The sequence below is a fragment of the Bemisia tabaci genome, chromosome 6, assembly GCF_918797505.1.
Source record: "Bemisia tabaci chromosome 6, PGI_BMITA_v3".
Classification (NCBI taxonomy): domain Eukaryota; kingdom Metazoa; phylum Arthropoda; class Insecta; order Hemiptera; family Aleyrodidae; genus Bemisia; species Bemisia tabaci.
The window spans coordinates 15331842-15347821 of record NC_092798.1 but is presented as its reverse complement, the minus strand read 5'-3'; the positions used below and the strand labels follow the sequence as shown (position 1 = coordinate 15347821).

The following is a 15980-nucleotide window of genomic DNA, read 5'->3' as shown; positions in this document are numbered from 1 at the left end:
CAACAATTCGATCATCCACCGAGTCCTTTCGGTTGATTCGACGAAGGAAAAGTTACTCGTATTAACCCAAAGTAACCATAAACACGGACTTTTTTAACTGTGTAGGATATCTTTGGACAGGTGTGAAACTGAATTTTTCCGTAGAATTTTAAACAGCGCTATTTCGTTCCTATCATGAAGAAGGCACTTGATGAAATAGTGGAGGAAAACCCCCTTTTATTTACAGCACCAAGAGTACGTGTCGCTGATTAAAACTAAAATAAACCATTCAGCGTTGCGACTGAACGTGACGCTTACAAGCTCGGTAAAAAATTCGGCGAATGTCGGTACACTGTCAAAAACGGCAAATGAAATCTGGTTCGAGACAGCCGAATCAAGGCCGCTCGGTAGTTGCTAAAATGTAAAAAAAGCAAGTGCCTCATTTCATTCGCGCTATGTGGCGTAGGTGGAGTATCATTTTTGTACTGTGCGTCATTGCACCAATGTGCCGAACAGGTGAGCCACTATCGGATTGAATTTCAATTTGTTTACCCGCATATTTATCTAAGAGCTTTAGCAAATAAGTCACCGAATGATACTGGGTAGGCTTCCAGCAAATGTTCGCATCCCATTATTCTTTCCATCCCAAAATCCGTCCTCATAAAAATAAAATACGAGTCAATTTCCTTGGACATTTTAAAATTTTAAGAACTGACGCCGATCCTACCGTGATAGCAAACAGGGCCGTAAGTCTCAAATATTCGAATTCGAGTTTCCTTCGAAAGTCGTCTAATGTCTTTTAAATAAAACCACTGAAATAGCAAAAACAGCAAAATTTGTCTTATTCGTATGAAAACAAGATATATGAGGAAGCCGTAAGTGCGCAAAAAATGACGTAATTTCAGACAAAACAGCCGTAAGAGGCTCTATTCCTCCAGAGAGCCAATGGAAACAGTACTTTCAAGTTTAATGCCGCCCGGTACCGCCCTGTTCTACCCATTTCTAACCTGAAAATGTGTTTGTGGTGTACCCAAAACGCAAGCACGAAAGCATGCAGAGGATATCACTTACGACTGTCTTGCCTAACACTAGCCTGGTTTGAAAATGAATAATACCCTTCTTAAATAACTGAAATAAAATTGGTCAATTTTTAACCATCCAAACGGTTTCCAAGAGTCTTCCGGATGATGGGTGGCAATGTGACAAAGAACGAAGGCTTCTTTCAATGAAATTTTCCGCTCAGACGCTAGTGCGCCCATTTCCTCAAAACTTCATTTTTGCACTTACGGCTCTCTTTGCTATGACGGGAGAGTAAATCAATGAGTCAAATCATCTTAAATTTTTTGCATTTGCCAAATTCTTGCATGTAAGTTCAAGCAGTTGATCTGTCAGTTTCAACTTACAACTCAGGACGGTTAGTGTCAGTCGATCATTAAGGTGATTCGTCAAGCTGAAGTGACGTGGTCGAACTGGCATGCGATATATCGCATATTTTAGGTCAAAAATTTCGGCAGATTTTGAATTTTCAGCAAAAAAAAGGACGATAGCCCCTGCACATGAGCCTAAAGAATCATGCTAAACCCACAAATCGGCAAAATTCAGAGAAATGAAAGCAGGATAGTGTTTGGAAAAAAACCTCGCATTCGGTTCATCTATAGCTGAACCGAAGAGCAGCGCGAGAGGCTCACTGGCGCCTACAAACCTAAGTGGATACTTCACGCATTGCACAATGCTTGAAGTATCCACTTAGGTTTGTAGGCGCCAATGCGCGTTTCTCGCTGGCAGCACGCCGCTCTGTTAGATCGATTTCTGTTTCGAATGCGAGGTTTTTTTCCAAACACTATCCTGCTTTCATTTCTCTGAATTTTGCCGATTTAAGGAATTAGAATGATTCTTTAGGCTCATGCCTAGGGACTATTGTTAGCGGCTCTGGTGCTTGCACTAGAGCTGCTATTCCGGACGGTCCCAGCTGGGGAGTATCAACGGACCATGTTACATTGGAGAGACCGCGTGTTGGTTGATGGGAATCGGCGCCATTTTCTGCTGTTTAGGGGGGACTGATTTTATTTTAATTGATATCTTTTTCCTGTGAGCGAATGCTATGTTGTGTAGTGTATTTTTGGAATCATGGTGATACTGTCAATAATTCAAAACGGGTCTGTGCTTTAATCTCGCACTGGAAAAAATGTACTTTACGTTTAAAATTTGAAAATTCAAATCTATAAGTTTTCGCGCTTTTTTCGAAGAATGCCGTGGTTGGAGCTTCCTAATCATACTACTCGACATCAGCTGATAGCAAACAAAGGTTACCAAGGAAACCGTAAACGCGTAACAACTACCTACCGTCGCCAGAGCCGCTTTCCGACGCGAATGCGTTGGAGCTTCCTGCTTGTTTTTTGTTTTTTTTTGGCTGAAAATTCAAAATCTGTCAGGATTTTTGACCTAAAAGATGCGATATATCGCATACCAGTTCGACTACGTCACTTGAGCTTGACGAATCACCTTAATGTCTTTTTCCGTATTCTCTTACTTACTCACGTTTCATCATTACGCGAAACCGCGATGAATTTTTACTTCTTAATCGAGAGGCACCATGAGTGACAGGTTTAAAAATATCGAATCATTTGAGATATGAGTTACAGAGTTACTCTCTCTTTTTAGACTATTTTATCTATTAAAAAAATAAGCAACCAAAGAAACTCAGATTTGCCCTACTGAATTTTGCATGAAGTTCATCTGTGTCACATCCCCTCACATTATTACACAACTTCAAAACAGTTTTTCTCGAAATCGCAACCATTTCACTACATTCATTCATCCTTAATGATGCCGTTCTATTGTTATTTAAAAATAAATCAGTGACTTTCGCTTTTAGAGCTATGTTTTATGAGTCTTAATCTTGCAGTATGCCCCAAGTGGAGAGGCCCAGCAGCGCCAAAAAAAAATCTGGCTAAGAAATTGGCAAAGGAGCATCCTCCGGTCATCAAATTTGGAGTTTTCAAGTCGGAGTCAGAAGGTTAGAATATAAGTTTATCATTCATAAATTATAGATTCAGGTCAACCGAAACAATGGAGAATTTTCAGATATCTGAAATTTGATGAATTCCGTGTTTAAAAGGAAACTCCTGGGTGAACTGAACACGAGGATACCCTTAGTTCATAAATTGAACAATTATTGGAGATGATTTGACAAAATGATCTAATCTGTTAAAATACATGTGTTTAAATGGGAAATGCCGCCAGATGACGTCATTAGGCGGTGCATTTTCTCACTTTTAAATTTATTTTTATACTATTTCCTACATCAGAAAAATATTATAAAAATTACTGTGAAATCAGCTCTTTCAGCACTTTCAGATGAAGCAATAAGAAAATTGCATGCAAATTCTCCATTATCACTTGTGTCGACTTACTTTTGTTCCGCATGTTTCCGTCGAGGCGTGGAAAACCCCCTAGTTTACAGAACGATGGGTCAGTTGTGCTGGTCCCAGAATCGTGTTTTGATGCTTGATTCTTGTAGATCAGCTGCTAAAACTAAGAAGATCCGTCCGAACAGCATCTTCTCGCGTTGAACATTGACCGAGATATCGTCCTTTGAAAAGCCGAGTTTTTGCCGTCATCCACCGCGGTAGTGCATAACATGGTGTGTGCTACCGCGGTGGATGACGTCATAAATCGAGTAGTTCAAGGCGCGATATCTCAGTTAATATTCAACGTGGAAAGATGCTGTTTGGACAGATCTTCTTATTTTCAGTTGATCTGCAAGAATCAAGCAATAAAGCACGATTCTGAGACCGGCGCAATTACTGACCCATTATAACCAGTTGGACTGCATTTTGCAATTAGGAACTATAAATTCCGGCCCGGTTTAAAAACAACGTGTGTGCCATTAGTTTCCCAATGCATATAAGTGTTTTTCAGATGAGCCAGAATTTACAGTTCCAAATTGCAAAATGCAGTCCATTTGTTCGAGCCAAATTAAGTCAAATACATACACATCGACCGTGAAATTCCCAAACCACTTAGCTCGTTTGCGGTGTTTTAAAATCTCCGCTCCTACTTTACGTTTTCAAGGAACATAAATGAACATCTTCATTCTTGAAATTTTTTCAGAATTTTTTTCACACACAGAAGTAAACTATGGAAGTTTTTAAGAACTGTCGTTGAGTAGTTTTCAGTTTACAAAAATAAAGTGTGATGGGAAGTCTGCAATTTCGCATACGTGCTTTGGGAGTTTCACCATCGACATGCGTAATAGTATTAAGGCATAGCAATTTGGCTATTTGGGCTGCTTTTTTCACCGAAAATCATTCAGCGAATTTTGTCGAACACATACCGGTGATCGTTGGCATTAGAAATTTTGACCTGTTCAAATTGCATTGTCCGGTTACAAAAAAAATTGGGCTATACGTGAACTAAACGGTGGCGCACAGTGCTATAAAAAATAATAAAAAATAAATTAAAAGAAAACTCAGCTCTGAACACCGTAATTACGGACTTTACACGTGGATACAAATATATACCATTCCATGATTTTAAGGCTGTCATTTCGGATCGAGGGCCGTAGTTATCGGCTGCGCCAGGTTTAGTGGTCGGAGCTAACGGCTCATTAAGCCGAAATAACTTTCGGCCTATAGACCTGAAACGGATGGTATGTCTATACGTACAGTTCGTACTTAGGACGTTTAGAACGGGAGCTTCCTTTTCTGTGCAGAGCCGTGTATTTGGTCTGATTATATTTGCTATCCATAGAAGACATACGGAGGGTCATGGCCACTAAAGGCTCCGTCCTTATTTGGATTGCATTTTGCAAAAAGGAACCACAAACATTCCAATGTCGCTAAGATTGTGCAACTTTCTTCACCTTGCAAATCGAAACTACAATCATCTAAACAAGTTTTATCTTTGCTCCCAATCAACTATGAATTTAAGACAAAAATTACCATCGGACATTTAATTTTATTCACGATTTCTGTAATTTTCTGCAAAGAATTGAAGTTGCACAATCTTAGCAACATTGAAATGCTCTTGGTTCCTTTTTGCAAAATGCACCATTTAATAATCGACCATGGATGATCAAAGAATATCGTGATTTACAATATACAGGTCTACGCCGAAAAAAACACTTGAGTTTCGGTAAAAATGTCCTTAAAACTTTTAGCGTTAAGTCCAGGAATGAAGGCCATTTTTTTTCATCACAAATTTTCCGGAAAATTCAGATTTTCTTTTAAAATCGGGGTTTTCCGAGAAGATTAGATTTTCTAAATGTATGTTGCATGCACGGAAGAGATGAAATAAGGTCATATTTTGATTTTGCAGCTAAAAATAAGTGGCAGGGGCTCCATCATAACATACCTGGATAAAATGGTGTTTCGGTTTCTTGGAGGGTATAAATATGGTAACGGTTGTCCCGCGAATTTCCTAATTCTCGTCCTGGAACTTTGAATTTCAGTCAGTTTTGGGAATTTTTGGGTGCTCTTAGCGCCATATAAAGCAGAATTAACTTTTCTACACGGGGGGAAAAAATGTTGAAGTAACATTCCGGATGTTAAAAATCTGCGCGACAACTCTTGAATGTTGTTATGGACACTCTGTCTGTTAAAGTAATATCCTAGCTACCTTGAATTAACAACCGTCGCGTTCAAATCAACATTCAAGAGTTGCCGCGCAGATTTTTAACGTCCGGGATGTTACTTTCAGCAATTTTTTTTTCCGTGTAGGCTACGGGCTACGGTATAGTCAACTTTTTTTCTTTTCGTCCACCTTAAGGCACATTTTGCCTTGCTGCGGCTTATCATAAATACTCAACTTTAAATAATGACTTGTTTTTAAACACTTCAGAAGATTTTTAAACTTTTCAGGTGAGAAAATCAAAATAGAAGATTGCGCGGTTACGTGCGCAACGCATTTTGGAGATATAGAACAGAGCCATACGAAGCTGATACCTATCGCCGTACCATCTCTTTCAGCCAATGGGCGTATCTGTAGTTGTGTGCTGAACTATAAACAGATTGAATCTTACTTGATCGAAAAGCGGGTTGATACCGTAGAATTCTTCGGCAGGGCTGAGAAATCATTTTGCTCCCTCAGATTTTGGATAGACGGGAAAGTTCCAATCCAAATTCCGTATGAGGAACGGGCCAACGTACTGAAATCTTTATTCAGCTTGCGGCGTACTGACAGTGGGAAGGGTCTACCTGAAACCGTGGAGGAAGCAGGCGAACAGTCCTCAGAAGGGACCTCTGACAGTGGAGGGAAGAGGGCCCCAAAAACTCTTAAAAAGAGTTTGTCTTTACCAAACTTGAGGGGAACTGACAGTGAAAAGAGTCTACCAGAAACCTCAAAGGACGGGGCCCTGAGGGCAAAATTTCTCAAAAAGAGCTTGTCTTTACCAAACTTGAAGCGAAGTGAAAGTGGGAAGAGTCCATCTGAAACCTCGAAGGAAGGCGAGCAGACTTTTGGAGGAACCTCTGAAGATTGGGGCAAGAGGGCTCCAACAACCCTCAAAAAGAGTTTGTCTTTACCAATCTTAAGGGGAACTGACAGTGAAAAGAGTCTACCTGAAACCTCAGAAGACGAGGCCCAGAGGGGTTCAAATACTCTCAAGAAGAGTTCGTCTTTACCAAACTTGAAGGGAACTCCTCCAGGGACTCCTAAAACTGTCGAAGAAAAGGAGGAGACGCCTGGAAGCCCACGTTCAAGACGTTCTTCAGGGGATGAAAAAGAAGAAGCTAAAAATCCTTCCGACCCTAAAAATGAAACAACAGAGCCCGGCAAAGCTTCTCCAGAGAGGAAGCTTTCAAGGCAGCCTTCAGGTAGTGAGGCGGGCACTTCTAAAGCGTCACCAGAAATAGTAGAAGAGGGATCTACCCTATCGAGAGAGTCTTCACGAACCTCCTCATTGACTAAGAAGGAAGAAACAGAGTCTGCAAAAGCTTCTCCGGAGAGGCGACTTTCAAGGCAGTCTTCAGGTGCCAAAGAGGAAGCCTCAGGCCGCTCTAAACCTGTATCGGAAATAGTGGAGGAGGAACCTTCGATACCCTCATCCTATGTAAGTTCAGCAGATCATTCAAGGCTCCTGGAGAAGAAGCACTCGAAGCGCCCTTCGGTCGAGTTCAAGGAGCCGGAAGCGGAAGAATTGAAACGTGGAAAGCAAGGTCGACTCCTCACAAGGCTTTCAAGACTTTCCACGACCAATCGACCGGAAGACATTCCTGAGGATAAGATTGTTGTCGGGACTTTCGCGTCGAAAAAAGGTCAGTAAAAATTCTCTCAGTTTTGACGAGCTGATATCGAATGTGAATTGGACCGAGTTTAACAGAAAGGAACCAAGCCTCATCAGCTATTGCCAAATTTAATCGGGCAATTTAATTTTTTACATGAAAATGTTTGTGCGAATTTTAGTGAATTTTCTCCACAACACAAAGCAAATTCCTTAAAATTTTCAAAGGAATCTGCGCGGACGTTCTCTCGTAAAAAATGAAATCTCCCTGTTAAATTTGGCAATAGCTGATGTGGCTTGGTTCCTTTCTGTTTAACGCGGTCCAATTCAGTCCTTTAGGACTGAATTGGACCTTGGGCCTTTGGGCCTTTGGGCCTTTAGGCCCAAATACATCTGCGAGTTACGAACGCTTGTTGAAAGTGAAACACCAATGGGCAAGGAGGATTTCGATAGCTCGACGTCGAGCGATCGAAACCCTGGTTCCCTATTGGTGTTTCACTTCCAACAAGCGCTTGTAACTCGCAGGTGTATCTGCCGCTTACGTGGCTCCGAGATTTATGAAATACGTAACGTTAACAATCAGCTTTTTGAGCCCCTTCATCCCTTTCCAACTTCTAATTGGTCGTATTTCCACCAAACAGAGCTATGTGCGGGTGGGAAAGGAGAGGTGTTCTCGTGGCGAGGTGGACAAGAAACGATGTGGTCAGTGCTGCCGTCCTAGGGAAAAACGCCGTATGAACATTCGAGAGTTGCCAAATTTCCCTCTTTTAAATGTTTATTTTGGAGGAAAGCTATGATTATTCTTCCTTGAAATTTTCAGGAAGTTTAGGTGAAATTCCAAACAAAATGATATGAAAAATTTGAAGGAGAGGTTTCCTAAATTTACCAGGAAATTCGGAGCTTATCAAAGGAAATTTGGCAACGCTTGTAGGTTCTTACGACGTTTTTCCGTAGCACGGCAGAGTGGGCGTGATTCCTTTTGGTGAAATGGAAAAGCGGGATTTTGAATTCAGCAAACAGAACTACTTGCCAACTGAATGCGGGACTCATGATGAGCCGTGAGCGTGGCAAAAGAGCGTTGCGAACAGGGCTCATGAGCTAAAGGGCACCGATCAGTCTCAGTCTATCAATCGGCGCCGCTGACATCACTGGCGCTTTAAAATTCCGATGCATTCTTACCGCCCGAGAACTAACGAGCACGCCCAATCTTTCTCACCCGCACATAGTTCTGTTTGGTAGAAATACGTCCAATTAAAACATCCCTCGGTGAAAACTGTATTTCTCTCCTGGAACTTGAATAGATACTGCCTTCGAGTAGACAGTCTTCACCCTTGTCGGATCACAGTGATTTTTCTTTTTCTTGGCCACAATTGAATCAATGCTATTTTTTTCTCAGTGTATGCAATTAAACGATTTATTACTTGTCGGAACAAGTGCCACCTAGAGTAACTATACCTGTACAGCGAGAGTATGGACAGCTTGCTTTATCGGGGCCTTAACGCCCAAAAAGGCAGCTAACCTGTCATGCAGAATTTCGTTGCCAATCTCCAGATTCCCATATCAAACCAACATGGCCAAGAATGTTCATGAAAGAGCGCTCGCAAAAATTGGTAAAATCTAGTAACTAAGTCAAATATGTGCTTCATGAACGACGAGTCGTAACAATTGTAATGATAACTCGTTCTGAATAGATTTCATATATTGACTGCCTTTTTGGGACCTCACTTTATTCAAAGAGGCATCGAGGGAGGCCCGGTGAATTTTCGGAATTTCACACCTGTCTACACTCTCGTCACAGGTATAGGTACTCACGCGCCACCTTGAATGATTCAGTGATTTGACTGCTTCCTTTTTTTTTTTTTTTTTTTTTTTTTTTTTTTTTTGCATACAACTTGAATTAGGTGACAAAATGACCCGCATCAAAACCTATTATTTTAGCTGCCACCATGATTTAAAATTACGTTACAAGCACTCTTTGTGAACTTCTAATCCTTGTTGTTTAAGTATAAGTTCCACCAAAAAATACGCACTTCATATTATTTTGACGGAGATTAACTATTTTGATGGCATCCACGGCAAGTGAGGAAGATTTGAAATTTAACCGTCTGTCCTTTCGTAAGTAATTAGTCATGGATACGATCCGGGGCGAGGCGATAATGATCGATTTTCGATATTTCCCCATTTGAAGCTATGGTGGAGAATCGATTATTATGGTGTTCGTTGCGAACACCCTGTCTATCGATATTTTTCCATAGGTTTAAGTGGCATATCAATCGATAGATCGCGAAGCACGCCACGCCTCTGGACACGATAGTATCTCTGGTTTGATCCACAATTAGCTCCGAAATTCAAAGTATCGTAAGCAGCTCTTATATTGAGTAGAGGCTGTGATGGTGGATTATGCGAGAGTGCACTACCGCACTTTGTGGAATTCTCCATTAGGGTCCACACCAAACAAACCCAAAAAATTCCAAAAAATTTTCATTGAGAGTCAAAACAAATTTTGCTCTAACAAGCACCAGTACAAGACTGAGAGGGGATAGTGTTTAGCTCAGCCAGATTTGCATTGGAATATTATGTTGAGGTCACGCAGAGAGATCTTTAACGTTTTGGGTCTTTTTAGACCTCATCAGTAGATCACACTCGTTAGTGAACCCAACTTAGTTCAACTTTCGCTCAAAATTAGAGAAAAAAATGTCTTGACTCGGATTGAAAATTTTTTGGAATTTCTTGGCTTTGTAATCCCCGCGAAATGGTGTGGACCATTTCTCCACCTTGTTATTCCAAGGTGTTAATTACGTATGTGGGTATTGTTAGATCACACGTTATAATACAAGTGTTAACCAACCAACTATCTCTTCTATCAATCTCTTCTATTTGAAAAATGAAAAAATTTTAAAAAAAGAGAAAAAAGAGAAAAAATTTAAGATAAAAAGTCCGTCTGCGTCCGTAAGTGCCCATCTTCAAGAAAAATTAAGGGGCGTAAATTGTGATATACCGCGATCGAGCTATATGTAAGATTTTTGCGATAAGCCAGCGATACGCCGATTTCGTTCAAAAATTTGCTTGACAAAACTTGTGGGCAACAAAATTCGATGCATGAGCACATCAGATGTAATGCGTCATGATTTGTATTTTATTATTTCAGCTTGGTTTAATGTGACCATTTGCAAAGTGACTTGTCGGACAACATTTGGCTTCGTTAAAGCCGACGACATGCAAAAAATACCTTTTACGGTCGCAAAAGTGTCTGAAGATGAGACAGAATGTCAATGCTTGGTAAACGTTGGGACTATTAAGAAGCTGAAAATGTTCGACCCAAAGGGACATACATTTAAAGTTGATCGTATGCCAGACCTTGGTCCAAAACGTAAGTCAAAGCCAGAACCTAAGCCAGAATCGAAGCCAGAACCTAAACCAGAACCTAAGCCAGCACTTAAACCAGACGGTGCGCCAGTGGACCCACTGCAAATCGATGACGAAGTGATGAAGACAAGATATGCAGATTTCATAACGCAATGTAAGAGGTTTTACTGTGCTGGAAAAGTGTATCTGGAAAATATAATGACAGAAGTAGAGATCCCGTATGAAACGCATAAGAAGGAACTGGAAGCACAAGAAATGGTAGCAAAAAGTGGAAAGTCAAAAGCAGCCTGGTACCTTGGGAACCCCGGGGGAGCTAAGAGTGGTGCAAAGATGCCAGATGATAACAAAATTTTAATGGGAACAGTGAAGAGAACAGGTTAGTCATACTTTTATCGATCCTAGTTCGCTTTGTTCTGCTGCACTGAAAAAAAACTCTCGGTGTATTTATCAAGAAAAGGGTAAAATTACCAAGAATTCAGGGCTCTATTTAATCCCTGTTTTTTCTCGGTAAGATTACCATTTATGGTATTGGTAATTTTACCGAGAAATTTCGGTAAAATTATTGAACTTACGGTAAAGTTACCGATGGACCTTGGTAAAAACGCCAAGATTTTTTATCGACTGTGGTAGAATTACCGAGATAAAATGGTAAAGTTACCTGGAATTGATTACCAATAAAAGTGGTATTCTTACCTGAAAAAACCAGTAAGTATACCAGTTTTTAGGTAAGTTTACCAGCCTATCTTGGTAACATTACCAATAATTGGTAAAAAAGTGAGATGGTAAAGTTACCAACGGACCTTGGTAAAAATGTCGAGAAAATTCTTTCAGTGTGTTTGGCCTTCTCGATAGGGTGAGAATAAATGCACCATCCCTCGTCGATCTTGTTTAGGTTACTAAAAATAATAATGATGATGACGGCGAACAGTGGCGTGGCATGTTTTGCGATATATCGATTGATCTGTCATTCAAACCCATGGGAAGGGATCGATAATCAGGGTGGTCGCAGCGAACAGCTTGATAATCGATTCTTTACCATAGCTTCAAATGGAGAAATATCGATAATCGATCATTCACGCCACGCCACTGGCGGCGAAAAGTCATTACGGAGAAAATGAAGAGATTGATGGGTAACATGTGACACTTTTTTCTCACAAACAATGTACGTTCGAGCTGGAATTGTGTTTTTTCAACTTGATAGATAACACTTCTGCCGTGCTACGGAAGAACGCCGTATCGGCCTTCAGACGCTGCCATATTTTCTTCAATAAAAGCCCAATTTACTAGGAAAATTATGGATAATTTTCTTCAATTTTTTTTGACAATTTTGTACGCAATTAAATCTAAAATATCTGAGGATTTCGAAGAAAAAAATGCATAATTTTCTTCAAAAATAAACGTTTTATCCGGGGCAATTTGGCAACGCCTGAAGGCTCATACGGCGTTCTTCCTTAGCACGGCACTCTTGGTGTCATGAAATAACAAAATTCCTGCCTTGATTTTTGGGGATTGGGGTCCCATTCCGCACCATGTATAAATTCTCACAGAGCTTCTTTCGAATTTAATCGACGTATGCAAAAACGTCTGTTGTCCAATACAAGGTTTCATAATTGCGGTCAGGGCCGGATTTATCTACTTGCCGCCCATGGGCCGCCTGTATTTTGCCGCCCCCTTCTCATTCGTTTTGAAACATTAATAAAAACCATCTAATGAACGTGCCAGCGGGGGAAGGGTGCATAAGACGCGTTTACTCGTGTTGAACACATTTTTTGGGAAAGCCCTGTCAACACTACTAGCAAAAGTTCACGGAACTTTGCGCGAAAGTTAAGTTTCGTAAACCTATCTCTGTGTGGACAAGGCCTTCCATTCATAAAAAATGAACGGAACATTTATGAAAGAACAAACATAAATGAGGATTAATGATTTTAACTTCCGCCGCCGCGCCGCGCAGACCGCGCCGTGTTTGGCGCAATGCGTGAAGTATTCACGCAGTCTTGTAGGCGCTATGCGTTTCACGCTGACCGCACTGTGTTTCGCGCAATGCGTGAAGTATTCATGCATTCTTGTAGGCGCTATCCGTTTCACGCTGACAGCAATGACCGCACTGTGTTTGATGCGATACGTGAAGTATTCGTGCAGCCTTATAGGCGCTATATATGTTAAATGCCGATCGCCACGATGAGGGTTTTTCCTTCTCATCTTAAGTCCTCGTCATCATTCCTCTCTAAGTCGCGCCGTTCCAGGCTAAATTGCATGCTTGGTTTCTCTCTTAACGCGACTAATTGAAGGTGCTGTCTCTTGTATAATTGAAAGACGACAAAATTAGAAATTACTAAACTCTCAGGAAATGAGAGATTTTGTCGCCTTTTCTCATTAGTAATTTTTTTTTCTAAATCCGATTTTTTTTTATACCTACATTTAAAAAAATTGCAATATTTGCCGCCCCGTATAGATTTGCCGGCATGGGCCGCGGCCCATGTGGCCACCCCCTCAATCCGGCCCTGATTGCGGTGAGTTTCTTTAGTCCCACGACACTGATGAATAGGATCGATCTCTTTTGTAAACATTTCATTACACTCAGGGGATTATTTATAAAATTGTTCCACATTCCTAAAGTCTTAAAACATCTTGTGTCGTTAAGCTACAACGAAATTGACCACTCAAATTCTGGAACACTGTCTTGGACACCGGACGTTTTCGCATACGTCGATTCAATTATGTAGCTCATTTCTTATTTACCTCTTATCAAGATCCCCAAATTCTTCTTTCGGTGGGACTTGCCCAAAAAATGTGGAACCAGTCCGCGGTGCTGTGTTCAAATTTCCACATCTGTAGCGATGATTGGTGGAAGACCGAGGCTTGTTGCGCATCACGACCAAGAATCACAAAGTCTCTCGCCCTTTGCACATGCCGCAATCACACGCTGAACGTGATGTAGGAGCTGAATGTGGCTTAAATACGGAAGTCATCGGCCCGATGTATGAATTTTGCGCGTGTCGTGCAAAATTCAGCAACGATTATCAGAGACCATCGGATAGTGTCGGATTTGTCTGAACTATTCGAATAGATTTGATACACATCTGGATGAAAATAACTCGAATTTGCGAAATTTTAGCTGTTGAGCGATGACTGTTGACTTCCACATTCAGCTGCCTAATTCAGCGTGTGATTCCGGCATCACGTTGCAAAAGTTTTGCTGAAGTGGGGGTCATCGGTGCATCACTCATCGATGATCGTGAAATGTCTTGCAAATACCCTCGTTGATGAGTGATGCACTCATGACCCCCACTTTCAACTTAAAACTTGCAACGTGTGCAAAGGAATCTCGGAAAAGCTTAGTAGTTGGCAGTAAATAGACCAACCACATTTTTGCCAACTTTCAAGATTCGCCACTGCCACCGGTAGTTGGCGTTTCTAATTTATTAAGAAGATAGGTAGGGATCATCTGGCACTCGTGCTTTGGTGCCTTTGGCCTTTGGGGTCACCAGCCCTTACAACAAAGGCATCTCTTATCCGCTGTCCGTTATGTCCGATTTTAATTTTCTCCAATTTAATTAAACTTCAACTTTCCTTTCCTGTTTCGAGTTATTTTGCTCCCCCCTCCCCCCTATTTTCTTCCAAACGTTGAAGAACGATTAACTTTTGCTTTTAATTGCAATTCATGCAGTTAATGTATCCGTCTATTATTTGTCTTATCCTTGCTTTGTTTTTTTGTCTCAGATAATCAGGAGGTACTTTCGGAAGAAATATGCCAGGGCAAATGCGACAAGAGATACGGTATACTCGAACTTTATCCAGGGGGGAAGTGCATAGGTTACACATTGGGGACGATCGCTCGGAGTAAGAAAACGTGTAACTGTCACTTGAACATCGATGAGATCGAAGCTTTTTTCGAAGAACAAGCGCGAGATTTGCCGAAGAAGATTTTTGAAGAGTTCGTCCAAGCGTGCAAGCAAGCAGGAAGAGATGTGCATGAAGCAGGGGTACGCTTCTTAACAACACGCACAAAAATAAAATTCCACGCTTTTGATTCACAGGATTCGGACGGTGAACAGGCAACTTCATGTTGGAAGCAATGTGCATGAAGCAGGGTTACGCTTCTAATTAAGGTGATTCGATGGACGCCATATTTTGTGTCAGAACGGCATGCGATATATCGCATCAACTGGTTCCATTTATTCACCTACTCGTCATTTTTCTCCAATTTTGAGATCGCAATTCTGTTGTCAGAAAACTGCAATTCTGTAAATTGTCGCAATTCTGTTGTTAAAATTGGTAAGCGAGTGCTTTAGTCTTCTGACAACAGAATTGCGATTTCAAAATTGGAGAAAAATGACGAGTGGCTGAAAAAATGGAACCAATTGATGCGATATATCGCATGCCGTTCTTACACAAAATATGGCGTCCATTGAAGCACCATAAGAACAACGTTTTACGTACGACGCTAAGCACCTCGTGGGTTGGATCGCAAAGCGACCAGGGAGCGAACCCCCTAGTACATAGCTGATACAAGACGTGCTTAAGAATGGAGATGTTGCATGTGTGAGAAATTTGCGATTTGACTATTGATTTTCGTGTAAAAGTTCGCGAGAAACACGATGGTGCCACGGGTTTTTTCTCTGAAATCAACTCCCAAGCTCAAAAAAAGCTCTCAAGTTGAGGCCAAAATGGACGGGATATCCCACCCTACCCTGAGAGTCCACCTCTACATCAAGACAAACTCTCCATACATAGATAGGGAGCAAATACATTAGCAGGGTTGCCACTTTATTTGGGGACTCCAAAACTGAAAACACGGCATCACTGCTAATGTATTTGCTCCCTATCTTTGAATGGAGAGTTTGTCTTGATGTAGAGGTGGACTCTCAGGGTAGGGTGGGATAATACGAGGGGCGTTCAATAAGTAAGTATCCCCCCTCTCTAAAATCCATTAGAATGGACCAATTTTAAAAAAACTTGAGCTCAAAATCTTCCTTAGGATATTTCGAGTTCAACAAAATAAACCGCAACAAAATCGGACCATGTCCGGCCGAACGCGAGCCGTTTGAACGCGCCGAGGTGCTCGACGCTCCCGCCGAATCCGCGAGGATTTGAAGTCCGCTACAGGAGAAGAGCTTCTCTGCCAAAGCCTCAGTCGTTCATCACTGACGAAAAATCAAAGAAATTTTTGTAGAATAAGGGGCTTACCTCACTTCTCCACATAACCAGCTCGATCCAAGCAAGTCTGATACTGAGACTAAGAGAACAGCTTTTGGATGCCTCGCGCGTGGAAGTCTTTCAGCGGACCGGGGATGAAAGCGTGGACGGCTTGTTTGACCTCTTCCCTGATTCAACATTAACTCCTCCAAGTTCAGATTTCAGGAACGGGAATAAATGGTGGTCTGGTTTGCCATTTATTATCGTATCTGAAATC

At 41.3% G+C, this 15980-nt stretch overlaps 1 protein-coding gene across 1 annotated transcript; it reads left to right on the top strand.

Moving 5' to 3' along the window:
- The first annotated feature begins 321 nt into the window (after positions 1-321).
- LOC140224827 (uncharacterized) lies at positions 322-15355 on the top strand. The gene is made up of 5 exons (XM_072301554.1): positions 322-495; positions 2885-2995; positions 5841-7235; positions 10350-10943; positions 14288-15355. Exons 1-5 carry the CDS (start codon positions 435-437, stop codon positions 14650-14652), a joined length of 2526 nt encoding a protein of 841 aa, XP_072157655.1. The 5' UTR covers positions 322-434; the 3' UTR covers positions 14653-15355.
- Positions 15356-15980: the final 625 nt, after the last annotated feature.

Excerpts from the sequence above, each read along its gene's own strand:
- LOC140224827 (XM_072301554.1), top strand. The coding sequence starts at position 435 with ATGTGGCGTAGGTGGAGTATCATTTTTGTACTGTGCGTCATTGCACCA. Across the intron at positions 496-2,884 it reads TGCACCAATGTGCCGAACAG|TATGCCCCAAGTGGAGAGGC; the intron begins GTGAGCCACTAT and ends TTAATCTTGCAG. Across the intron at positions 7,236-10,349 it reads GACTTTCGCGTCGAAAAAAG|CTTGGTTTAATGTGACCATT; the intron begins GTCAGTAAAAAT and ends TTATTATTTCAG.